Source organism: Grampus griseus, assembly GCF_964374135.1.
Source record: "Grampus griseus genome assembly, chromosome: 19".
Taxonomy (NCBI): domain Eukaryota; kingdom Metazoa; phylum Chordata; class Mammalia; order Artiodactyla; family Delphinidae; genus Grampus; species Grampus griseus.
Window position 1 is genome coordinate 57,637,817 of NC_139013.1, and position 25,319 is coordinate 57,663,135.

The 25,319-nt window shown below is 50.8% G+C and overlaps 1 protein-coding gene across 1 annotated transcript in view; it reads left to right on the forward strand.

Moving 5' to 3' along the window:
* The first annotated feature begins 3,389 nt into the window (after nucleotides 1-3,389).
* Nucleotides 3,390-25,319, forward strand: part of ZC3H18 (zinc finger CCCH-type containing 18) — a 50,989-nt gene continuing 29,059 nt past the window's right edge. The window contains exons 1-3 of the mRNA XM_082676386.1: nucleotides 3,390-3,535; nucleotides 9,710-10,299; nucleotides 17,922-18,006. Of these exons, the coding sequence (XP_082532512.1) occupies nucleotides 9,724-10,299; nucleotides 17,922-18,006 (661 nt within the window). The 5' untranslated portion in view covers nucleotides 3,390-3,535; nucleotides 9,710-9,723. The remainder of the gene's footprint in view (nucleotides 3,536-9,709; nucleotides 10,300-17,921; nucleotides 18,007-25,319) is intronic.

The following is a 25,319-nucleotide window of genomic DNA, read 5'->3' on the forward strand; positions in this document are numbered from 1 at the left end:
TTTATTTATTTCTTAAATAGCTTTATTTCTTAAAGAGATTCTTAAAAAAAGAATAGCTTTATTGAAGTATAATTCATATAACATAAAATCTACCCTTTTTTAAATTAATTTTTATTGGAGTATAGTTGCTTTACAATGTTGTGTTAGTTTCTACTGTACAGCAAAATGAATCAGCTATACATATACATATATCCCCTCTTTTTTGGACTTCCTTCCCATTTAGGTCACCACAGAGCATTAAGTAGAGTTCCCTGTGCTCTACAGTATGTTCTCGACAGTCGCCTATTTTATACCTACTGTCAATAGTGTATATGTGTCAAACCTAATCTCCCAATTCCTCCCACCCCCCAAAATCTACCCTTTTAAAGTGCACAATTCAATGGTTTTTAGTATATTCACGAAGTTGTACAACCAGCACAACTGCCTGACTCTGGAATATTTTCATCACCCCTAAAAGAACTTTTGTCCCCATTAAGTGCTCATTCCCCATCCCACCACCCCCAGCCCCTGGTAACCTCTCACCTACTTTCTGACTCTGTGGATTTGCGTCTTCTGATATTCCATGTAAATAGAACGTATTAGTCAGCTCAGACGACCATAACAGATACCGCAGACTGGAGGGCTTCAACTACAGACATTTATCTCTCACAGTTCTCGAACCTGGAAGTCCAGGCTCCGGGCTCTGGCGAGAGCCCCCTTCCACCTTCTTGTGTCCTCTTACGGTTGGACTACGGCATCTCTTCTTAGACAGAGTTCAGTCTTCTGTATGGCTGAGTAGTACTCTACTGTATGGATGGGCCACATCTTTTTTTTGGCCGTGCCACACGGCTTGTAGGATCTTAGTTTCTGGACCAGGGATCGAACCTGGGCCTTTGTCAGTGAAAGGGCCAAGTCCTAACCACCAGACCCCCAGGGAATTCCCTGGACCACATTTTACTGAGCCATCATCAGTTGATGGACGCCTAGGTTGTTTCCACTCTGGGGCTGTTGTGAATAACACTGCTGGAACATTCGTGTACAGGTTTTTGTGCACACATTTCATTTCTCTGGGAGTGACATCACCGGGTCAAATGGTAGCTCCATGTCAATGCCCTCAATTTCTTCTCTCGCTCATGCATTCACACATGGTCCACTGCAAAGTGAAAACGTGGGCCCCTTGTTGAAAAATGATTAAGAGTCTTAAGGCGATGACAGCAGAGCATTCGACCAAGCCCAGGGTCCCTCTAAGGGCAGGTTCCTATTGTAACATGGACAGTTTGATGCTCTGCAGTAGGCTCGGTGTGGCTCCACCCTGATGGTTGTGAAGGCAGTTGGTAAGCTGTAAAAATACTCCCAATGCCACATGATGTCCTTCTGATCAAGGACATTAAGCTGATTGCATTTAATAAGATACAGAGCTGTTTATCCACGTGGAAAGAGTGTAAAATTTTAAGCTCTGATATTTAAACGCAGTATCTTTTTTTTTTGTTGTTGTTGTTGCAGTACGCGGGCCTCTCACTGCTGTGGCCTCTCCCGTTGCGGAGCACAGGCTCCGGACGCACAGGCTCAGAGGCCATGGCTCACGGGCCCAGCCGCTCCGCAGCATGTGGGATCTTTCCGGACCGGGGCACGAACCCGTGTCCCCTGCATCGGCAGGCGGACTCTCAACCACTGTGCCACCAGGGAAGCCCCTAAACGCAGTATCTTTACAAAATGATTAACTTTTGTGTTGAGCTGATTATTATTTTGTTTTTGTTTCTGTTTTTTGAGCTGATTATTTTTAAGAAATCAGTGTTAAAAATTCAACTGAGTAAACTTGAAGATCTAATTAGCTTTATTCAACAATTTATGAATCAGGCTGCATGCCATCTAGCAAGCAGAAAGGCTTCTAAAAGCTGTACAAAATGGAGGTTGTTATAGGCACAGGAGGGTGGGACAAGGAAGTTAAAAGGGTGGGTTACTTCCAGCAAGGGCACCTTCCTTCTCTTAAGGGATGCAGGGGTCTTAGGCAGATCACCTCCCTAGTGCTGACTGATGGGTTTAAATTACCACTCTAGGGAGAGGCTACAACTTCAATTAAATTAGGTATTAAGTCTTGATAGGCTTAGCATACGTGACTCCATTTTGGACCTGTTGCTACTTTTTAACAACATTGGGAATAGTTCTAAATGCTTAAGCTTTCAGTGGTCTATGTCCTTTTGCCAGCCGGGAGTCCTATTTTTATTATTTGCTATGGGGAAAATCCCACCCTGGAACTCTCATTCTAAGACAGCACACAAAAAAAGTTTGCTTTTCAATTTATAAGCTAATTAAGGTTGATTTTTACTACTGAGAACTTTATGGTGCTTCCAGCAAATAGGTTACAAGCCACAGTGTGGTAAAATCCACCAGGACTCTATGAAATTTTCTTTTTAGTTCATCCTGTTTCTTAACCCAAAGATAACACCACAAAATGATGAAGCAAACTTTTCAACACTGGATGGCCTACAAAAAAATAATAAAAATTAAATGTTTAAGCTTTGACATTTAAACTCAATATCTCAAAAAAAATGATTAAATTTTGTGTTGGACTGATTATACTTGATAAAGCAGGAACTATTTAGTCGCACAGAAATAGTTTTTAAAAAATGTTTAGGCTTCATTCTTTCAAAGATTTCCTAATTGAATCACCTGGATACATCATGCTTAAGATTCAGTCAGAAATACACCAGAGATGCTCTCTAAAATAATCGGTGGGAGGTTGGATGAAACAAAATGATTAATCATCAATAGCATTACGTACTTATTTGTGTCTCGACATCACATCAACTCTGTTAATTTTAGTATGTCGTCATTTCTTAGAATATTTGTTATACAAATAAAAATAGTTTCTTTGTAAAAAAAATGTTTAGTCTTTGACATTTAAACTCAGTTTCTCGAAAATGATTAATTTTGCGTTGCATTGATTATATTTAACAGAGAGGGAGCTATTTAGTCCCCGGGAAGAAGTTTAATATGTTTAAGGTTTGCTATTTAAACTCATTTCCCGGAAAGGATTAACTTTGGCTGGGACCTCTTCAGCCAGAACTTAGCAGGTAAGTTCCGAGCCCCGAGGTCGCAGGACCCACCTCCGCGGGTCCGCTACCGCCAGCAGAGCGCACTGCCAGGTGCGAACCGGCGCTCGCGGGTCACGAGACCGCTCGGCTCGCGAGGCCCTCCCTGCGCCTAGGCGGGCGGAGCGCCGGCTGGGAGATCCGCCCCAGGGGCGGTGCCCCGGCCGCGGCTGCGCCGTGCTATCTCGGGCGGGCGCGCGCCGCGGGGCGCGCGGCCGCGCGGAGGCCGGAAGGAAGCGGACGGAGGGCGTGGCAAGCGAGGGAAGCCCGCCGGGCCGCAGACAACCGTCGCGGCCTGATGACGTCGCACAATGGCCGGCCCCCGCGGGTAGTGGAGCCCGTTTGTTCCGCCCGCGTCGCGCCTCAAGCCGGAGCCTGTGAGGAGCGGAAGGGCTGAGGGACCTCATCTCCGCGCCGCCCCGACACCTGCGAAGCCGTGGCCCCCTCTCTGCCCTTGCGCTGAGGTAAGTGATGGCGATGGCGGGAGGCCGGGCCGGCGGGAGGAGGAGGCCGAGGCGGCCGGGCGGGGAGCGTGGCGGCGGCGCGGAGCCGAGGCCCGGGAGCCCCGCCGCCTCCGCCTCCGCCTCCGGGGAGCGCTCCAGGCTGCCTCCAGCCGAAGCGTGGCTCTCGGGCCCCGGGAAGGGGAAGCTGAGCTAGGCACGATCCCACGTTCCTTCCGGGCGAGCCGGCCTGGGGGTCCTGGACCCCCTCAGGTCGAGCGCCCGACAGCTGCTTCCGCTCTCTGCAGTGGGGTTGATCTCCCGAAGCTGTCATTTCTCTTCCGGGATATTCGCGTGGCATTGCTTTCCGCCCACAAGGATGGGGTGGGGGGCGGAAGGAGGCACACGGGTTCGCCCTCCGGATTGGGGATAGGCTCTTCCGGAGCTTTGAGCTCCCCGGAGCCTCCTGGAACTTGCTCCCTCGGCTTCCCGGAGGCACAGGTAGGACCTATTGGCTGTGTCCCAAGACGCGAGCCACTCTTTGGAATAAAATTCCTTGTGCCCCTTTGGTTAAGAGCCCAAAGGATGCCGGCTCATTGCTGGGAGAACCTAAGACTTAAAGACTTTCAGCCTTACTCCTGCTAAGACTTCAGTGTTACTGACTACTTCATGACAGCTGAGTTTGCCGGCTAGAGTGGTTGATCATCTTAAATGAGCTGTTCAGCTCTCTATCTGTGAGAGCAGGTCAGTTCTTCCGATCAATTTGGGGAGAATGGACGAAGGGAGCATTTAGAGACATAGCAGTGCTGTCATCTTTTCTCCTTTGATTCTCATCTCCTTCGTGTTGCCTGTGGAGTGGTCCTGTCCCAGAGCAGAGGTTGCGATTCTCAGGGTGAGCCTGGACCCAGGCTGATTCCCGCTTCCCAGGCAGGGGAGTCTTTGCCTGATGATTTTACAATCTGAGCACATGTGTGGAGCCCAGCCAGCTCTGGAAACCAATCAGGTGTGTCCCAGAGGCTGGAACGTGTCTCCGGTTCTGGGTGGGAAACGATCAAACACTGAAGAGGTTTTTTCCTTTTTCACAGATCATCTCAAGGTGAGTGCTTCCTCCCTGAGGAGTCGTTTGATGTCAAGTTTAGTCAGTTTGGGGATGGTGTCTATCACCAACCTTGACATCCTTCCTTTGGATGTTGTAAATCCATGAAATTATGAGTCTGAATTTTAACCAGATGTACCAGAACTTGGGCCTTCAGATAGGGACTGCTCTGTTAAAAATCATTATCCTGGAAGGTTAGGCTTGTATTTCATTGGTGCTCCTTTGCCAAAACCTCTTTGGAACTGCTGTTTTGGTAGTAAATATACAAGCCGTAGTAAATATACAAGCCATAGGAGAAAAGTCAGTCTCATTCAATACTCACACCCCATGTTTGACCAAAACCCATCTTACCTGGCTTGGGAACTCACCTCACTTACCAGACCAGGCTCTGAACAGCTTCCTGCCGTTTGTCAAAGTGACCCACCGTGAGAGAGGGAAGACTTGCTGCCACTGAGAGTGCCAGGGGAGTGTTCTGCAGGTTCCAAAGGTTGCTGAGAAGGAAAAGCTCCCACCTGTTGTGTACTGTACCAGTGTCCTTGCAGTCAGGGCGCAGCCTTCCAGAATGACTGCTGGGAAACGAGGCAGCACCCACTCTGTCTCAGTTCTAGAATAGTCTTCTAAAAAGTAGGCAGTTACTTCAAGTTTCTTTCTGGCGTGCAACAGGTAGTTTATCAAGTAATGAGACTTTGTGATTTATTCAAGCAGCGTCTCTCAGTCCCCGTCTGCCAGTGTAGTACGCTGTGGAGACACAGTGATGGACACTGTTATTCTGTTCTCCAGGCAAGTTCACTGTCTTGTGGGTCAAAGGACTAAAGAGTTCTAAACTTTGCCAAGAACGCTCGATGACGGGTGATTGATTGTGTGAGAAGAAAAGACTGAGTAAGAATAGTGAGCCTGGGGGTTGTGAAGACGTGCAGACGACCCTCCATTTCACTGTGTGCATTTAATAGACCACGTGGTTTTCTTGGCTCCTGACACAGAGCACATACTCAGATATTGGCCAACTTGAATTAATCTCAAAACAGGACACCGACGCCCAGAGAGCCAGTTAACTTGCCCAGAGCGGGGCCCGGAACACACACCGTCTTCTGACCCCCAGGGACACATCCCTTCTGTGCAGCGGGGTGTGACTCAGGTTGCTTCTGATAAGCAGGAAGATTCTTTGGCATGTTTTCCTCTGCAAGCTGTTCACCTGTGTGTAGCCTCAGATTGGAAAATCCCAGGAGGTTCCACAGGGAAAGAAGAGATGGGACCCCTTTGCTCAGGAGATTGTCAGAGCCTCCTAAGGGTGACTGTGTGTCCCAGTATGCCTAGGACAGCCAGGCTCATGCCTGCTGTAATGGTTAACAGTGCCCCCTTTCAGTCTCAAACACGCCCCCAAGTTCAGACAATAAGTTATATGGTAGCTCTGCTACCAAGTGCCAGCCATTTGCTGAGCTCGGAGAACCCAGGTGATTCTGAGCCCTTCCACTCAGGACCTTCATGGGGCCGGGGGCGGGGGGTCTCCCAACAGACTTGGCAAACAGATAGTTGGGGTATACAGTGTGGCGAGTTCCGGTATGTAGTAGAATAATGTACAGCGTACTTAGGGCAGGAGTGCTCAGTGGGTGGACCTCAGGAGGTTTTGAACTCTGAAAGTGGGGGATAAATTGTGTATGTCCAGGTTTTTCTAGGGAGAGGAGCCATCCCCTTCCTCAGATTCTCGGAGCAATCCGTGCTGCCCAGAAGGCTGACAGCGCTAGTCCTCCCCGGTAAGAACAGGTGCACACAGGGCCTTTCGCTCTACCACCTTCTGGTCAGCACTGAAAACGGCCGGTGAGAGGAGGGAAGTTAGCTTTGTGCTTGGAAGGCTGAAGTGAATTCCATAGTACAAACTTTGGGGGGCGTGCAGGCTCCGCAAGTACTTCTTTTTTACACACAGTGCAGCAGCCTCAGGGTTTGAATCGGAGGCAGCATTTCCCGTGGTGTCGGTGTAGAAGTGTGCGCCTTTGTGAGGGCTTCTCTATGAGATCCACCTTTAGTGTAAGTGCCTGAGGTTCAAGCTTTAGACACATTGAAAATAAAAGTGGCTGGTGTCACAGGTTGATCCCATATGGTCATCACTGTTCTTTAATAGTCTGTATGGATCATATAGTTACTTTTCCATCTCCGTGAAAATGTGTCTTTTTGGTTCTAGAAGGGCTAAGATAGCAACCTAGACGGATCCGCACAGACCTTTAGAAGGGAGAAAAGAACGACAGGCAAAAGGTACTGCTTCAGTAGAAGTCCCCGACTTATGTGAGGGCTCTGTTGCAAAAAAGAACGTGTAAAGTCAGTTAGAGCTTGGGTCCCATCTTCCTGTCGAAACAAGGGCGGTAGGTGGGGATTAGTCCCTGGGCAGGTAGCAGGAGCTGGTTTCATGCATCGGGCCGGCGCCAGCACTGGGCACCTGCTCCGGCAGCCGCTCGGAGATGCAAGCCCCGATCGCGCCCCGTGGCCACGTGCCTTGGTTTCCTTCTCTGTGAGCGGGGCAGCGCCTGTTTGCAGGGTTGATGCGAGGAGCTGGGTCGAGTGCCTGGTGGAGTAGTGGTCTCTCAGCAGGTGGGGGACTTGATCTTATCGCTCACGTGGTCGTGCACAGGTGACTATCTGGCGTGTGCTGGATGGCTGTTTCCTGAGCACCCAGGAGGCTGACCGCAGGCTGGTGGGGAGAGGGGTGTGGGTATTGGAAGCCAACAGGCTGATCTCATTTAGGTGTCGCAACGACTTCTACAGCGGGTGCTGTTTCCCCGTATTTCAGATGAAGAAACTGGGGTCTGGCAAGTTTACATAATTTGCCCAAGACCCTAAAGCTGGGGAGCAGCAGCGCCGGGATTCGGGTTCTGACTCAGAAGCCCACACTGTGTGCCCTGTTCCATGTGTCCCAGAAAGACATGGCCCACTTGCTTGATCATATAGTTGAAGTTAGGCATTCTCTCTCCCATTTCTTCCCCTAGGATTTAAATCGAAGTTTGCCAGAATAGAAGAGCAGTTTGGTTGGACCTAATCATGACAATGAAACGTTTTGGCACCTGGGCCCCAAGAAGGGGCTGCTATCAAGTTACTAGTGAGGGAGCCTCTGTGCCGTGAACAGGATAATATGTTGCAAAGCTAGAGTATCAGTTTTGTGGATTTTAAACTAGTGTAAGGGGACACTTAATTTTGATTACCAGTTGATTGATTTCAGAGGTGACTTGGTTCCCAAGGTTGCCATTAGCCTGTATGATGTGAGAATCAGAATTTGTCAGGTTTCCAGTAGGGATATGTCTGAGGCTCAGCGACCAGCTGCACGTGACTGCCGGCCTACAGGGTCCCAGGTGCCAGCCTGAGCAGCTGGGGAATGAAAGTCCCTGCCCTTCTGTGGAGAGGTTTCGTTATATACAATGTAATCAGAACTGTACAAGGGTAGGCATAGGACGTCATACACAAAGGAAAATTCCAGTTTTTACTGATGTCATTAGCCAAGGAGCGGGGAGGCTGCCGGTTTGCCACTGGCCCCTGACTGGCTGCCCCAAGGCCCCCGCGCTCTGTCTGGAAGAGGTGCGGGTGCCGGGCCCTGTCCGCGGTCGCCTTCTTGCCTTGCGCGTTGCCCTGGGCTGCAGGGGTGATGTGTGTGGTGACAGGCTCTGCCCTGCACAGGGAAGCCAGGAAGCCACGGGGCAGCAAAATGCACCATTTCAGGGCTAACTTTTTAATAATTCTTTCCAGTAGTCCTACCTCTGGATAGCGTAGTTAGAAGACTGAAAAGTGAATCATTTTCAAAGCTGTCTACTTTTAAGTGACTTTGAATGGATTGGTTGGTTTGTAAATTTCTTTTACTGCTAACCATTTTTTTTATTTATAAAGTGATGAATTTTAAGTAACTTGTCCTCATGTTTGCTGAATTTTAACAATTTCCATTAACAGCAAAAAAACAAAACAAAACTGTTTTTAACTGTGGGTTCAGATACCAACTCTTGGCATGTGCACCTTTAAACATAGGTTCTCCTTTTGAAGGTATAAATTTAAAAGATACACTTTAAATTTTTAGTTATGTAAATGCATAAAGTAATTTTATATAAAGTATGTAAACATGCTGTGCGTTTCCAGATCTCACTGAGGTACCAAGTAGCATGACTGGGGCGTACATTATTTTAAATAAAAAATTTTGAAGAATCAAGTGAACATGAAACCCTTCACTGTCCCTGCTGTCTCACACCAGCTTAGTGGTTACTCGCTACCCGTCGCGTGGCGGACGGTAAATGTTCGCTTGTAGGCTGTTTGGTGTCGACTTCATGCACACACCGTCTCAACCCACCTTCTGCAACCTGCGTTTAGAACCAATGGAACAATGTCCTACCTTTGCACGTTGGGGTGGGAAAACCAGAAAATAGTCACTTTGTAATTAAATCTAGTGAGTAAAAATAGAAATGAAATCTTCTAAAATGATACTGTTGGTCTTTTTATATAAGAAACTCCTTAACTATGTAAGATTTTCTGCCAGAGTTCTTTCCCACGACCTGCCTGTCCTGGAACAGTGGTTCTCGAGAATCACAGTGCACGAAGGCCTTCCGGGCGGCCTTCACGGCCTGACCTGGAGAGACGTGCAGGAACGGGAGATGGCCCATGTCCTGGGGGCTCTCAAAGGCAGGCCGGGTTTCTGTTCCAGACCCTGCGGGTGACTCCGGAAGAGGCCAGGCGCTGCCTTCACTGTTGCCACCTCCTTCCGAATGCACGTTTTCCTGAATTTCACAAGTAATTACTTTACGAACCCAAAAAGCTGTCGCTTGCAATGCCCGTCTTCTTGCCCACTGTCTGATAACCAGTCGGGGTGCCCCATATGGAGGTGGGCACGCCAGCTGTCTCGCTACCCGGTGGCTCCAGACGTGAGGCTCCTGGCACACAGCTCCGCGCGCTCGGCCCGGCTCCGCGGGGGCCTCGGGTGCGGTGCCGGTGGTCTGCGGCCTGGGATCTGGGGTGTGGAGGAGCCGGGCGGGGCCGAGCCCTCCTGCAGGCCGGAGGCAAGCATGGGGCCCAGCAGACCGGCGCGAGATTGACTGGCCCCTTTCTGGATGCTGTGAGTGTGTGTTCTCTTTGTTTTGCAGAACCGTGGGTACCGATGGATGTGGCCGAGAGCCCTGACCGGGACCCTCGCTCTCCAGAGGACGAAGAAGAGGAGCAGCAGGGGCTCTCGGACGATGACATCCTGAGGGAAAGTGGGTCTGAGCAGGATCTGGATGGAGCTGGGGGGAGGGCTTCCGACGCGGAGGACGAGGAGAACGTCGCCCCGGGACTGAGCCAGGAGGAAGAGGAGAGCCGCTCCGACGAGGAGGACCGGGACTCTGAGGCTCCGGAGCTGAGCGGGGGCCCGGCCAGCCCCCCGCGGGCCGAGGGGGACCGGGGGGAGGAAGACCGCACCAGCGACCTGAGGGACGAGGCCTCGTCGGTCACCAGGGACCTGGACGAGCACGAGTTAGACTACGATGAGGAGGTCCCCGAGGAGCCTGCCCCCGCCACGCACGAGGACGACACCGAGAAGGCCGGGCCTGAGGATGACGAGGAGAGGGGAGAAGGGGCTCCCGGGGAGGACGGGAAGGCGGGCGTCCACGGCGTGGAGGACAGGGAGCCCGTGGAGGCGGCCAAGGAGAAAAGAAAAGAGGATGACGACGGAGAGATCGACGACGGAGAGATCGACGTGAGTATGCCCAACGGAGCCGGCAGCGACCCCGGAGGAGGGGGACAGGAGGCGTGTGCTGGGAGCCATCGCCGTGGTGATGAGGGAGCGCCGAAATCAGGGGATGTGGGCTACAGTCAGAAAACTGTCTTCCATTCGGTAGCTGGCAGAAGTCCTGTGGACCCTCACTCATCTGGTGCTGTTGGTTGGATTGCGTTAAAGTTCTAGATTTTTTTTTTTAAAACAAGCAGTAATTTTCTGCCTTTTTCTTTGCTGTCTGTAAGTAACATTTGAGTTAGTATTCAACTAGAACCATTGTGGATTTCAGTTCCTGTTAGGTTCTTTTATTTATATGTATAAATTTATTTATTTTGGCTGTACTGGGTCTTAGTTGCTGCACGTGGGCTTTCTCTAGTTGCGGCGAGCGGGGACTACTCTTGTTGCAGTGCATGGGCTTCTCATTCCCTGGCTCTCTTGTTGCGGAGCATGGGCTCTAGGTGTGCGGGCTCAGTAGTTGCGGCAAGTGGCCGTGCATGGGCTTCTTATTGTGGTGGCTTCTCTTGCTGTGGAGCACGGGCTCTAGGCCTGTGGGCTTCAGTAGTTGTGGCACGTGGGCTCAGTAGTTGTGGCTCGCGGGCTCCAGAGCGCAGGCTCAGTAGTTGTGGTGCGTGGGCCCAGCCGCTCTGCGGCATGTGGGATCTTCCCAGACCAGGGATCGAACCCGTGTCCCCTGCATTGGCAGATGGATTCTTAACCACTGCGCCACCAGGGAGGTCCCCTGTTAGGTTCTTGAGCCTGAAAAAACTTCCTTCCAGCTTCCTCTATTACTTTAGGCATTTTTATCTTTGCCCTTCTTCTCTGCTGAGGGTCACATCTAGGCCAGGCTTCTTTGGGAGTGTCCCTAAAAAGACCCTCAGGACTGGATAAACTGGGGTTGTGTGTCAGAACGCTTTGGCTTTTGACCAAGCCATCACATTGTTGTAACTTATTTAAATTAATCTGGCCTTCAGATTAAGGACAAGGTACCCAGTAATAATCATCTTAGTTGTGCGCAGGTTGGGTTTTTATGACAGATGGTTCTGTTGAAAGAATTTCTGTCACGATCTTTTAAGAAGTTGAGTGTGGGGGGAAGAGCCCGAAGTCCTGCTGAGAAATGCTTTTACTAAAAGGGGTTGAGAGGGGACGGAGCAGACTGACGAGATCTGGGGCTTCTAATATCCCGCAAAGGAGATGCTGCTCACTGGAGAGTCGCTGTGGCGAGAGGTGTGAGGAGTGCCTCGGAACCGCTCTGGGTCGCCGAGAGAGGAGGGGCTGGTCAAGTGCATAACCCCGGCTCGCCCGAAGTGCCAGGCTCCTGCGACAGCTGGTATGGACGCTGCGTCGCAAAGACCGTGCTTCTCAAACTCTGGTTCGCGAGAGCAGAACTTTGTGGGGCGCTCCGAGATCGTGTATGGAGTTACAAGCTTAGAATTTTAGATCTTTTATCTTCTCACAACTAAGTGTAGGAGATGGCCTCCTAAATTAGCAGCCGTTACTTATTGATACTGTACTCATTTAAAAGGGTATTGTCGGGACATTATCTGTGAACGCTCTTAGGTTTCGCCAGCTATGCTTCCCTTCCCATCTGGAAAGTTCACCTTGACCACAGGGTTACCAGAGGAGAAGGAGATGCCATGAGACTCCAGTTAATCAGTTTGGACGACATTTTGGGCAGAAGATGAAATCATTGGTTGAGGTTGCCCGTGAGTTTGGTTTTTCAGTTTACAAAGAGAAAAGCCGCGTCTGCATCCTGCCACCAAGGATTGAGGGGCTCCTGATGCCGGGTGCTGTGGCCGGCGTTCTGGGCAGTCTGTTCCCCGTTACGAAAGGGCCAGTTGCGAGCTCTTCTTGCTTCAGCTGTTGAATAGGCTGTGCGGGAGACTTCATCTGCCTCCCTGCCTCTCCATGGCCACGCGTGGACAGGTAGGCGTCTCCCTGCAGGTCCCGGGGGCCTTGCCGCCATCGCGCCCCCGGGCTTTCCTGCCGCACTGAGGCGTGGCGGCGTGGGACATTGGGTTGACTGAGCTGGCCCGGGAAAGCGCCCATCGTCTGGAGGTTTGCTGGTTTCCCCCAGAAACAGCAGGTGAACTAGAGATCCAGTTTGACTTTCTTGCCCACTTGATCCTAGATGGCTGCTTGGTTTGCCTCGTGCCTGCCTGGCACCTCTCGCAAGGGCCTCACAGCCCTACTGGACCCGCAGGCTGCTGGGACCAGAGCACAGCTTCGTTCAGCCACGGGGTGGCACTGCCCTTCCCACACACAGCCGCACAGACCCTGCAGTGGGTCAGGCTCATTGTAACACGCTGGGGGTGTAACTGGGAAGGGCAGAGCCCATCACCCCCAGGGATAGGCAGGCCTAGACGGGAGTGGGCACTATGAATGGAGACTTGGGCCCTCATGGGAGCGCACCTGCGTTCCAGGCTCCTCCCCATCCTTCAACCATTGGCTTCCTTCCATGTCTGCTCCCTTCTGCAGGCCCTGCCTCCTGCCCCCGACTCTGTTACACCTGGCTCGGTGCCTCTGCTGGGCCTCCACAGTCTGAATTGACTGGGTCCTTAGTGTGTTTGTTTCTCTTGCTCTTCCGTGCCCACACCTCCAAGGACACAAGTTCCCTAAGTCTGGGACCTGCGTGGCTTTGCCCCTCTGTTCCCAGGACCTGGCACTTTGGAGGCAGCCAGTAACTGCCCTCTCAGCAGACGGGCGAACTCCAGCTGCTTTGGGGCACGTTGAAGTCGAGTGCCGTTGAGATAGGGGTGGCAGTGGGTGGAAGGTCTACACCGGAGAGCCATTCGCATAAAGAGGCAGTTCAGGCACTGCGTGTGGGTGACCAGCATCCGCACTAGCCGCTGTTGGAAGAACCCAGTGTAGACACACATTAGCTCGTATTGAAAAACTACTGCTGCTTCGCTTCTGCTCTCTCCATCCCAGTTCCCGTCCGTCCTTCGTCGTCAGAATCTCGGCTAGAGAGTTCGCCCCACGTTCCCGCAAGCACACACTCCTGTATCTTTCTCTCCCGAGATGGACAGGGAGCCAGAGGTGTGCACTTGGGTCCATGAGCAGCCTGCTTCTGACAGGACTTTGGCCTGGTCCCCTCCAGTTTAAATCCGTGCCAAGTAGCCTCTGGTCCAAGTGGAAAGTGTCCATCCCGGGGGGCCTTTTCCCCATTGCTTTCAAGCACATTTTTGGTATCAGAAGTGAGCTACCTGGATGTTATTATGCAGAAGAAAAGGGCAGTTTGGCTCACACCTCAAAAGTGCGTTCACTGAGGCCCCTGAGCTTTTCCACGTCTGGCAGGGGTCTCGCAGCCCCGCTGACTCTTTGAAGAGGCTCACCGTTTCCAGGGCCCCTCCCGCACTTCGCTGCCCGTCTCCCCTCAGCCTCCAGGCCTGAATTGCTGGGAACGGCCAGCTGAGTGGAAGCGTCTCAAAGGCCCTGTGATTTATCCTCCTTTTAACTGAGAAGCACTCTTCTCTCCTGTTGGGGTACACTGTCCCTCTTTTTTCCCTTGTAGATTTTGGGTCACTGGGACAGGTGAATTGATTTGGGGGGAGTCACCCCCACCCTCCCCAGCTTTCCTGCTCTGTTAGTGGTTTCCTTGATAGTGACATCAGTTTGTACAATAAACCTTTGACATTCTTTTGTCTGAAGCACGTAGTTTATAACTCAGGCCTTGAATTACTTTTATATGTCTTGGTGTGCTGCCTTCAGATACAAAGGCCTTTCTGGAAGTGCCACGCCCTGCTGCAGTGGGGATGCGATTTTGCAAACAGGATCGTGGGCCCACTATTTACAGCACCCGGTTTATTTGTGGAGGGGGGCCGAGGGTCCCCGACAACCGACAGCTGAAGTGCGGGTGAGTTCGACTTCGTCAGCGGTCTCACCTGTGCAGGAAGCCACGCTTAGGACAGGCAGACAGAGCACGCGGCCGTGTGAGGCCTGCCTGGCTCACTCCCGCAGCCCTGCTGAGTTCTGCACACAGACCCCTTCCTTCGTGGCTCTGTGATTCACCTTGACAGACTCAGGGCCTTCCATCTTTGGTCCATCCTTTGCCTCCTCCGCTTATGGACTTGGTTCTCTTTTATATCTCTCTTGTCATCTGGTTGACAGAACTTCAGCCGCCTGGAGTGTGCCATCCCCTTGGGAAAGCGTGGCGTAGTTTGTTCCCTTCCTCCTTTCGTCAGTGACTGTCACACTGATAGGGTGCGCGCTCAGAGATGGGGCGGGGTGGGCGCGCCCCGAGTGGACGGGCCACATGACTCCTTGGGCCCAGCCACAGACAGATATACTTGGAGGCATTTTCTTTGCAGGCGGTCTTTTGTCTTTTCTCCTGTTCACATCTGCCTGCTCCTTTCGCGTCTGGACACACAGTATCTTCTGCCAAAGGGCTTCCAGGCAGGTGAGCCCTCGGGCTTAGGGATCTGGGGACGTCCACAGCGCTGTCCCCTGGTGGGAGCCAGGGAAGCAGCCATGGCGGCCTGGCCGCAAGGGACTAAGTAAGGCCTGCCGCCTCCCTCGGGGCGGTTGAGGGGCCCGGGCCACCGTCCCTGCTCAGCAGAGCAGCCCAGAGCTCTGGGGTGGGAGAGCTCTCCTTCTGCCAGCTCACCTGGCCAGAGCCCATGGAGGCCGTTTGTGGTTTTGTATTTACCCGCTGTGAGCTGGTCCCCTCACAGGAGGAAGACTGTCCGTCTCAGGCGCCGCTCCACCCACCCGATCGCCTTTCTGAGGCCAGAACATGACCTCTGGCCCCAAAGGGTGTGAATGCAGGCTTATAGACCCGAATTGCTAGCCCACTTCACAGGTACAGAATTGAGGGTTCGGGGAGCCCCTGGTTGGCCCGGAGGGTGCCTGGGCCTCTGCTCCAGGGCACGTGCCGCATCTTGCTTCCTTACCTGCCGAGACTGCGGAGCTGATGGGTGGGAAATGACTTCTTTTTGTTATTTAGGTCATATATAGGCTTTGTGGTTTTGTTTTCATTTTAAGGAAAATAAAAACCTGCACAAAGGAGAAAGTGAAAGTCACCCATGCTCCCCTCACTCAACGTTTTGACGTGTCGCCTCTGAGGGATTTTTCTATCACGATGATACTCGCGCCCCGGGTGGGAGCTCTGGGTGCTCGGAAGGTCAGTGGGGGAGAGCACGGCGGGGGCGGAGGGCCGTGTCCACGGTCATGGCGGCAGGTGTGATCCACGCTGCCCTGTGCCCCATGCCCTGTGCACACTCACCCCAAGGACACGCTGCCGTGGTTCTCCTAGATTTGTAAACTGTGGAGGGCCTGGCACTCACCCCCTGAGTGAGTTGTTGGTGCCATTTTAGCTGTTTATATGCGCCAGTTTGCTTCTTGCTGGACCTCTGCTCTCTGCTGGCTCCGGGATCAGGGGCTGCCCGTCACAATTCCCACCTGACAGGTACAGCCACGACCTGACAGGACGGCTGTCCAGCCGCTGAGCCCTGGGAGTCTGGCTTCAGAGACCTCCTTCTTGAGCCATAATTGCGGGGAACTCTTCATAAGATTTAAGAACTCCTTTTGTTTGTGCAGCACTTGAAAGGCCATTGTACTAAGTGAGTGGTTAGTTGGCATCTGCGGGTGCTCGATTGCTGAGCGATTTGTGGATGTTTTCGTCTGCTTGGCATCTGAGAAGCCGCAGAGGGCTCCCTCGTGGCTCGTGGTTCAGGTGAGCGCTCCCCGTCTGAGCGAGGGAGCTGGCTCCTCCTTGCTCTTGTGCATGTTGAGAGTGACATCTTTGCAGAGACACCTCTTTAACCGATCTAGTGCACTGACTGAATCTTGATTTCTGAAAAGCAGTCACTCTGTACTCATCATTTCAACTCCTGTGCATTGATTTCCAAACGAAGCAGAAGATTTGAATGAGTTCTGACCTCTCAAAAGAGTTTTGTTTTTCTAATGAGAACAAACAGAACCTGCCTCACCTTAGATGTGAGCTCCTGTGTAATAGATAATAGCACACTGCGCTTATGCCGGGAGGGAAGTAGTGAGAGGACAGCACGGCTGGGAGACCAGAAGGGCTGGGGCTTCTGCCAGATGGCATAAAATCAGCACATTTTCCTCAAGCTGAAACATTTTCGGGGTCGGGAAAATGGGGAGGTGTTGTTCACAGGGTACAGGTTTTCAGTTATAAGATGAATAAATTCTCGGGACCTTTAAAAAAAAACCTTGAATAACTTATTTAATCTTTCTCTCTAAAAGAGATTCTGTTGACTCTCTCTTTTAAGGGATATAACTCTGAGGCATCTGTTCTTTTTTGTTATAAAATGCCTTTTAATAACTTGGTATTTTTAAGGCAAAAATTATACAAATATTTAAGCTTTAAAATAAGTCATCATAAATCTAGGGTTTGCCTTCAGTATTTCTTCATTCAGTAAATATCAATACTTGCTGTTTACTCTGAGCCTGACGCTGTGCTTGGAGTGGTGACCCGTGGTGAGCAGAAAGCAGGGTCCGGTTGGGCAGCCACGACGGCTGGGACCCGTGCTCCAGGGGCAGGGGGCTGTGGAACCGGTTGTGAAGGGAGATGGGGGCCCCTGAGGAAGGGGACTCGAGCTGCGATCTGGACATGAGATGAGTTACATGCCGGGGAAGAGAGGCAAGAGTATGGTCAGGCCAGACTTGCAAAGGTCACGGCACTGTGGGGAGCATGTGGAAGGGTTCAGGAGTGTGGACACCCATCAGGAAGCAGTCCCCAGGCCAGGGGGGACTGGGCAGTAGTTTGGACGAGAGTGGCGCCGCAGGAGATGGGGAGAGAAAGGTCCAGGTGACTCCCAGACCTCTGCCCTGCTTGTGATCCCTTGCTTTGACCACATGAGGGCGCTCTGGAATGGGCTGGGACCCGGGGGGCGGGGTGGGGGGCAGTGAGGAGCTCCATCTTGGACTTACCTACTTAACTATGTTAGCAGGGCGCTGGATACCCGCCCAAGCTGGAGGCGATTCCGGAGTGGGGTCTCAGGGGCACAGGTGGGGACTGAGGAGGGTACAGAGCCGTGGTCCAAGTCGAGGCTGCTCTTTGGAATCCCTGGGGCAGAGACCCACCCGGGCTGTGGTCTTTAAACCCTCCTGCATTATTCTAAAGCCAAGGTTAGGATCTCTGGACCAAGAACCAGAAGAGAAGGGCCCAGGTCTAAGCTAAAGGTGGATACGCTCGCTGGCCTGAGTCGCCTAAATTCCCTCCTCCTTGCCCCCAGACTTTTAAATTAGAGAAAGTGTCTCATTTAAAGGACAAAAATTTTGTTTAAATGTAAAAAATCTTAAAAACCTGAAGTGTAGCCATTTCCTGCCCAGAATTGCTAATTGAGAGAAACATGATGACGCCCTGCTTTTCATCATGCATCACGTACTTCACAGAATGTTCTTTGTCTTGTGTGATGCTGCACTTTTGTGGGTGAAGCTTTGAGAGACCCCCATTGTGTGGATGAGCAGCCTAAGGTTTGGAAAATGTACGTGAACTTGGCCACGTGAGGGGCCAGGACCTGAGTCTTGTGACAGTACCTTTTCTGGTTTAGTGAAGGCCATGCGTGGTGGTAGATGGCCCTCCTGCCTCTTCCCCTCATGAAGACAAGTCTCTCTTCAAGTCACGTTGTCCTCTGTTTCAGGATGATGACCTGGAGGAGGGTGAAGTGAAGGACCCCAGTGACAGGAAGGTGAGGCCTCGTCCCACCTGCCGATTCTTCATGAAAGGTAACTGTCTGAGTGAGGGGCCTTTGCGCGGCCCGCTTGTGTGGCCTCGGCTTTTCCTGGGACTGCGGTGGTGGTTCAGCCCTGGGCCTGTGCAGGGCAGTTCTCAGGGCTGGCAGTGACGGTCTGTGGCGGCAGTGGCAGTGCATCGATGTCAGCTGTGGGCCTTTCCTGGTCACTCTAATGCCTCTCTCGGAGGGGAGCCAGCCTGCTCGTTTCACCCTGGAATGCCAGGCCCACCTGCCTAGCACAGACCTGTATCTTCACTGTAGACAATATTAACTCTTTCTAAGTGGTCCTTCTTATAAGGCCAAATGCCCCAGCCACCATTTGTGACATTTTCCCACCTCTGTAAGGGGAGTTGCCACTTTCTGCAAGGTGTCTCAGAGGCATACCTTTCATTTGGAATGGACTTCTAAATAGAGAGGGTCGGCCTCTGAAGGCAGCAAGGCCCCTCCCTCCTGAAAAGTGGACGGAGTGAGTCCAGTAGCTGTGACAGTGGCAGTGTGACAAGGCTGGTGAGCAGTGGGCCCTCAAGCCCGGGAAGACATGTGTCACGGCACCGTCTGCTGTGCCTCTGTGATCGCACGTTTCCCTCGCATGGCAGGAAGGTGTTCTTCTCCTGCCCTGGGTTTTGTGCTGACCCTAGATGCCTCACACAGTGACCCAGCCCACCCATGCAGCCTAACGTTCACAAGAGCTTCCTGTACTTCTTTTCCAGATGTTGTGACACCATTGTCCACTCCTCCTTCACCAATATCAAATTCCATACCATTCAGAGGCCAGGTTAAAGGTACAAAATATACCATATTCATCTCTTCAGTACCTCACAGTCCCCCTGCCCCGGAGGCCAGACTCCTTGCTCCTGGATCCAGAATACTGCTGTGAAGCCAGGGGAAGGGGGAGACGCTGAGGGCAGAGAGCGGCCATGGCGAGGCCCACGGGAGCTGCGTGCTGCCTGCACGGGGGGTGGGGGCGTGGGGGCGGTGGAGCCCCGTCCTACGAGTGGCCTCGAACAATCCTGTCCCTTGTCCCGAGGTGACCAAGGATGCGGGTGCACAGGAACAGTCGGGACCCCGGTCAGTGCGTGCTGGGGCCGTGTCCTCTTGGCCGTGCTAGTTCTGTGCTGCTGGTTTCTGCCGAGTGGGGGAGTCCGGCTCGTCTGAGTTAGACGGCCACGCGATGGCTCCGTGTGCACTGTGCCCGTGGAACGGGAGTGTGGCCGCCCTCGGGATGCAGATACGTGTGCAGTACCTTGTAGAGAGTAAATTGTTACAGGTCTTCAAAGACTTTGGTATTTTAAGTGTCATTATTTCAGAAAATTTAAACTTAAGACGAAGACTTCTTTTTCATAATGACGTCAGCCCATCTCTGGAATTTCTGGAGTAAAATGATGGAGACAAACACGCATGCATACACATATATGTACTGCAGTCATTTCCAGTTAGCACTGTCCACGAACCGTGTGGTTCAGAAATCTGGCCATCGGTCAAGACCAGCCGGAGGCCCCCATGGCAGCAAGGGCAGGAGGCAGCAGCATCCACTGTTGAGGCCACAGAGGCTCTGGTCCAGGTGCTTGGGGTCCCACTGCTGAAGTACTTCCCAGAATTTAGCCCCAGAAGCGCACACACCATGAAGCGAAGTTGGTGGTGGTACTGCAGGTCAGCATCACCGGGAGGTGCCTGGACAGGCGAGGACAGGGTGCCCTCTCCAGGGACGTCGGGGGGGTCAGGTCACAGTAGGAGGGGAGGTGCCTCCAGGTCACACCGAGCGCCCAGTTGGGGTTTCGGGGAGTGAGACCAGTGGGTCAGGCATTTTGCAGTGGGAAAATCTCAAGCTAGTGGTAAGTGGCCTTTTTGGCAGTTTAATTGGGCCTGTTCCGTAGCTTGTTTCAGGAATGTATTTTTGTAATATTTAGTCACCTTTCCCCATACTGTTTGTTTATTCTACAGAATAATGCGATAGAGTACAGAAGGAGGGTGTTCTGGAATATATCCTGCTTTTTCTTAGTTATGAGAAGGTTTTGGATGTAAATGTTTTTGCTTACCTGCAGTTTGTAAGATTGGTGTTGAATTGAGATGAACGTGTTTCAGTTCTCTCCAGTAGCAAGAGAGTCACTTTAAAAATAAAATGAAGTTTTTCGTGTTTGGGGAGGATGTGGGGAAATGGAACCTCATATCCAGCTGGTGGGAACGTGAACCGGTGTGGCTGCCCTGGGCACAGCCTGCTCAGTGTGATGGGCGGAGCTGCTCTCTGAGCCGGCCACTGCCCTCCTGGTGTCTATCCAGGAGAAATGAAGGCGTAAGCCACGCAAAGACTCGTACTAGCAGCATAGACAAAACAGCTACGTGACTATGTGGAAACAACCCCAGTGTCCATCAGCTCGTGAACGGATAAACAAAATGTGGTCCATCCTGATACTACAACGCGGTTGAACCTTGAGGCCACTGCCAAGTAAAAGAAGTCGGTCACGAAAGGCCCCATATTGTACAGTTCCACTTACAGGAACTGTCCAGAGTGGGCAGAGCCATAGAGACTGAAAGTAGGTTAGTTATTGTCTAGGCCAGAGAGGGATGGGTAGCCCTTGAGTACAGGGTTTCCTTTTGGGGGATGGAATGTTCTAGAATTAGGTAGTGGCAATGGTTGCACAACTTTGTGAATGTACTAAAACCCACTGAATTGTGCAGTTTAAATGGGGGTATTTTATGATATGTAAATTATATCTTTGAAAATGCTTTTTAAAAAATGTTTGTCAGCTATATTTCTGTTGTTATTGTGATCTGCAGGTTTATTGTTAAATTGCCCAGATGGACACGTTGATATTTGTGACCATTGACAACAAAATGTACTTAGGAATACAAACTGAAACGTTTTAAAACACCAATACTTTGTTTATGGTGTATTTTTACCTGTCTTATATTTAGGTTGAGTCATCAGGACATGAAGTTCTATCCACAAAGGCATAAATAGCATTTTCTTTAAACAGTCTTCTGCTTTGGGTCTCTGATTACCTAGCCGTCAGTAGCACCCAGCCCGTTCTGTGGGCCAGGCCTCCTGTATCCTCTCCTTCCTGCTCTCTTTTCCTCTCCCTCCCTCTTTCTTTCCCTTTTTTAAATTGTGGTAAAATACACAATATAAAATGTACCATCTTAGCCGTTTTTAAGTGTACATTTCATTGGCATTCAGTACATTCACGTTGTGGCCATCACCACCATCCATCTTCAGAACTCCTTTCATCATGTAAAACTGAAACTGTCTCCATTAAACACTAGCTCGCCAGCCCTTGGCCTCTGCCTTCTCCCTTCTGTCTCTGTGAATTTGACTGCGCCGTGTGCCTAATGGAAGTACAGTCTCACAGGATCTGTCCATTTGTGCCCGGCGTATTTCACTCAGCACAGCGTCCTCGAGGGTAATCCAGGCTGTAGCAGGTGTCAGGATCTCCTTCCTTTTCAAGCGTGAATAACATTCTGCTGTGTGGATGAGCCACAGTGTGCTTACCCAGCATCCATCAGCGGACATTTGCGTTGCTTCCATTTCTTAGCCGTTATGAATGATGCTGCTGTGAACGTGGGTGTGCAAACATCTCTTTGACACCCTGCTTTCACATCTTTTCAGTATATACTTGGAAGTGGGATGGCTGGTCAGGTGGTAGTTGTGTTTTTAACATTTTGAAGAACCACTCTGCCGTTGTCCACATTGGCTGCATCGCTTTGCATCCCACCACTGAGCACAGGGTTCTGGTTCTTCTCGTCAACGCTTGTTTTCCGATTTTGTGATAGTATCATCGTGGGTGTGAGGTGGGGTTCTGATTTACGTTTCACCATGATTAGTGATGTGGAGCATGTTTTCATGTGCTTTTTGGTCATTTGTGTATCTTCTTTTGAGAAATGTTTACTGCCCTTTTTTTGTTGTTAATTTATTTTGGGCTGCGTTGGGTCTTCGTTGCTGCGCACGGGCTTTCTCTAGTTGCGGCGAGTGGGGGCTACTCTTCGTTGCAGTGCGCAGCCTTCTCATTGCAGTGGCTTCTCTTGTTGCGGGGCACGGGGCTCTAGGCGCACGGGCTTCAATAGTTGTGGCTCGCGGGCTCAGTAGTTGTGGCTCGCGGGCTCAGTAGTTGTGGCTCGCGGGCTCCAGAGCGCAGACTCAGTAGTTGTAGTGCACGGGCTTAGTTGCCCCGCGGGATGTGGAATCTTCCCAGACCAGGGCTCGAACCCGTGTCCCCTGCATTGACAGGTGGATTCTTAACCACTGCAGCACCAGGGAAGTCCCTACTGCCCATTTTTTAATCCCTGCATCCTCTTGTGTTTAAAGCAGCAGGTCTCAAGGTGTGTTCTTGAGACCCAGGGCCGCCCTGAGGTCAGTGCTCTAATGACAGTGACACTGCGCCAGTCGGCAGGTGTCGCCCACTGTATGTGCACCGAGAAATGACATCCGGGGTAGAGCAGGAAGATTCATAGTTAAACTTTATTTTTGGGTCTAGGTCTTTTTTTAAATATATTTATTTATTTTATTTATTTATTTTTGGCTGTGTTGGGTCTTTATTGCTGCGCACAGGGTTTGTCTAGTTGCGGCGAGCGGGACTACTCTTCGTTGAGGTGCACTGGCTTCTTACTGCGGTGGCTTCTCTTGTTGCAGAGCACCGGCTCTAGGCACGCAGGCTTCAGTAGTTGTAGCACACAGGCTCAGTAGTTGTGGCTTGCGGGCTCTAGAGCGCAGGCTCAGTAGTTGTGGCACACGGGGCTTAGTTGCTCTGCAGCATGTAGGATCTTCCCGGACCAGGGATCGGACCCACGTCCCCTGCACTGGCAGGCGGATTCTCAACCACTGCGCCACCAGGGAAGCCGCCCCCTTTTTTTTTTTTAATAACTTTATCGAAGTATAATTTAAATGCCATAAAATTTGCCTGTTTTAAATGTCCAGTGATTTTTATTAATTTACCAAGTTGTGCACCCAGCACCACAGTCCAGATGTAGAACATTTCCATCACCCCACCACGGCCCCTCAGTGTGTGTCTTTTCGAAACTACAAGTGCTCACGGAGCTCCTCTGCTGACACTGAGGCATGAGGGGCGCCTCCAGGGAGGGTGTGCCAGGTGTGGCTGTGAGCCCAGACGGCCAAGTCTCCTCCAGGACACCCAAGAGACCAGGACAGTGACTGTGCTAATGGTAAGGTTCAGGCTCTCAAGTGAAAATCAGAATTTTGGAGAACTTGACGGCTTCGCAGTGTTTGCTGACTTTTCCAGGTGACCGTCATGTGATGTCACAAAAGCATACCTGGGTAGAAAGCCATTCACAGTTCAAGGTGGACTGGTGGACCTCCGCCCAGGAGTCGGAGAAGTTCAGTGATAGGACTGCAGCTCGCTGTAACAGAGCCTCAGAGGACACACAGTGTCTGGAGAGGTTGTCATGGGTGTCCCCGGGCCGGCTGCACCTCCTCTGAAGCCACCCAGCACAGCAGATGGGGTGCAGAGCACAGTTGTCTGTGAGAACCCAGCTGTCTTTCATTCTAATGTCCAATTAAAGAGATTTGCAAAAAGGAAAATAATGCTACTCCTATCGCTAAGTATTCTCAAAACGTTTTCATAAAACTTTTATGTTCACAACTATTGTTAACATAAAATTACATACGTTATATTTTATGTCTTTAAATTTTCTGTTTTAATTTCCAATATAAATATATCAATTAATATAATCAGTTATTAGATATCGATAAATCTAATCATTACAAAGGCTCTTTGGGGGTCCTGAGACCAAAAAGTTACAAGAACCACTGGCCTGTGTTGTTCACAGAGAAGCAGCGCAGAAATTATTTTAATTCTTTCAGCTACCATAATGACTGTATTCCTTAAGAAGTTAAAATATCTCAGAATACTGCTCAGTATGACCGTAATTGTCTGTCACCGTTCTCTGTGAAATAGGAAAGTACTTGAGTTTTTTGTGTTCTTTCATTAAAAGTTTGTATGCGACAGTTCATTGGATTTTATGCCTGTTAGAATAAGCGTTTCTAGATCTTGGGTTGGTCTTTAAGATTTAATTATTTGATTTTTATATATTCTGCCTTCCTTTTAGGAAGTAATTTTTAAAAACCATGAAGCACTTTAAACTTCTTTATTTTATTTCGACAATCCCTATATTTGTTACTTATTCTGAGTTGTTCAGACTAACAGGAAATGGGACCAAAGAATACTTAAGTAAGACCACTATGTCTTATTTAGAAATAAGAAAGTCTTTGTTTAAAATTCTAGTGTGAAGCAAGCATTTTGTATGGGAACTAGAGAGAGAGTAAAATTATTTCCACTGTCGCAGTGGGACGCATTGCAAATACGGTGACATGCGGCTTAGAATGCCATCTGGAGGCGCCACGCTGACGCCGGTCAGACCAGCAGTCAGAATTTTAAGGTCTGTAGTGTTTCTGGACCCACCGGCAGCCACGCTCGCACATGTGCCCGCAGAAACAGGCACTTCCTGCTCCCCTCGCACCGTGAGCGAGCTGGGCTCCTTGGGCTGCTGTGTGTGGTGTGTTTTCCTTTCCTGTCGTCTCTGTGTTCCGGTCCTTGGTTTCTGCTGAGACTCAGGTAGGCTTTCTCTGTGGATGTGTCTGTTTCACTGGTAGAGTTTGGGTTTGTTACTTTTGAGCTTGCAGGTTCCTTTTTTGTAGGTATATTTATTGTGTAGTGAAGAAAAGCAGGGCTCAACGCAGAGCGTATCATACAACCAGGAAAAAAATGGGGCTGGATATACTGATTGACTGATCGATCGATCCCCACAAATGGACCACTGCCTTTGGTGCAGGGCCCTGGAGATGGGGGAACATCACTGAGTACCTTTCTGAGCACTTGGATGCCTTTGCTGACCTGCATGCCCGTGCCTCACCGCGCCCCGCACCATACTGCCACGCTGCATCCTTTTTTTGTTTTTTGGCCGTGCCACGAGGCTTTCAGGATCTTAGTTCCCGGACCAGGGATTGAACCCGAGCCCCGGCAGTGAGAGCGCCGAGTCCTTAACCACTGGACCACCAGGGAACTCCCAGATCCTTTCTCCTTGTTCCCTTTGGGCTCATATCCCTGTCCACGCAGAGTCCTTACAGAATAGTAAGACTCTTTAGTCATCCAGTCACAATTGCAATCCACATAAATTTTGTGTTTGTGAAGTTTCATTTAGAAGCAGAAGACTATACAATTTTTAAACCAGTAGATCTATTTTTGCTTCCATTTCCTGGAGAATTTTTTTTTCCAAACAAATTGCTTTTTAAAATTATGAAAGTTGGGCTTCCCCGGTGGCGCAGTGGTTGAGAGTCCGCCTGCCGATGCAGGGGAC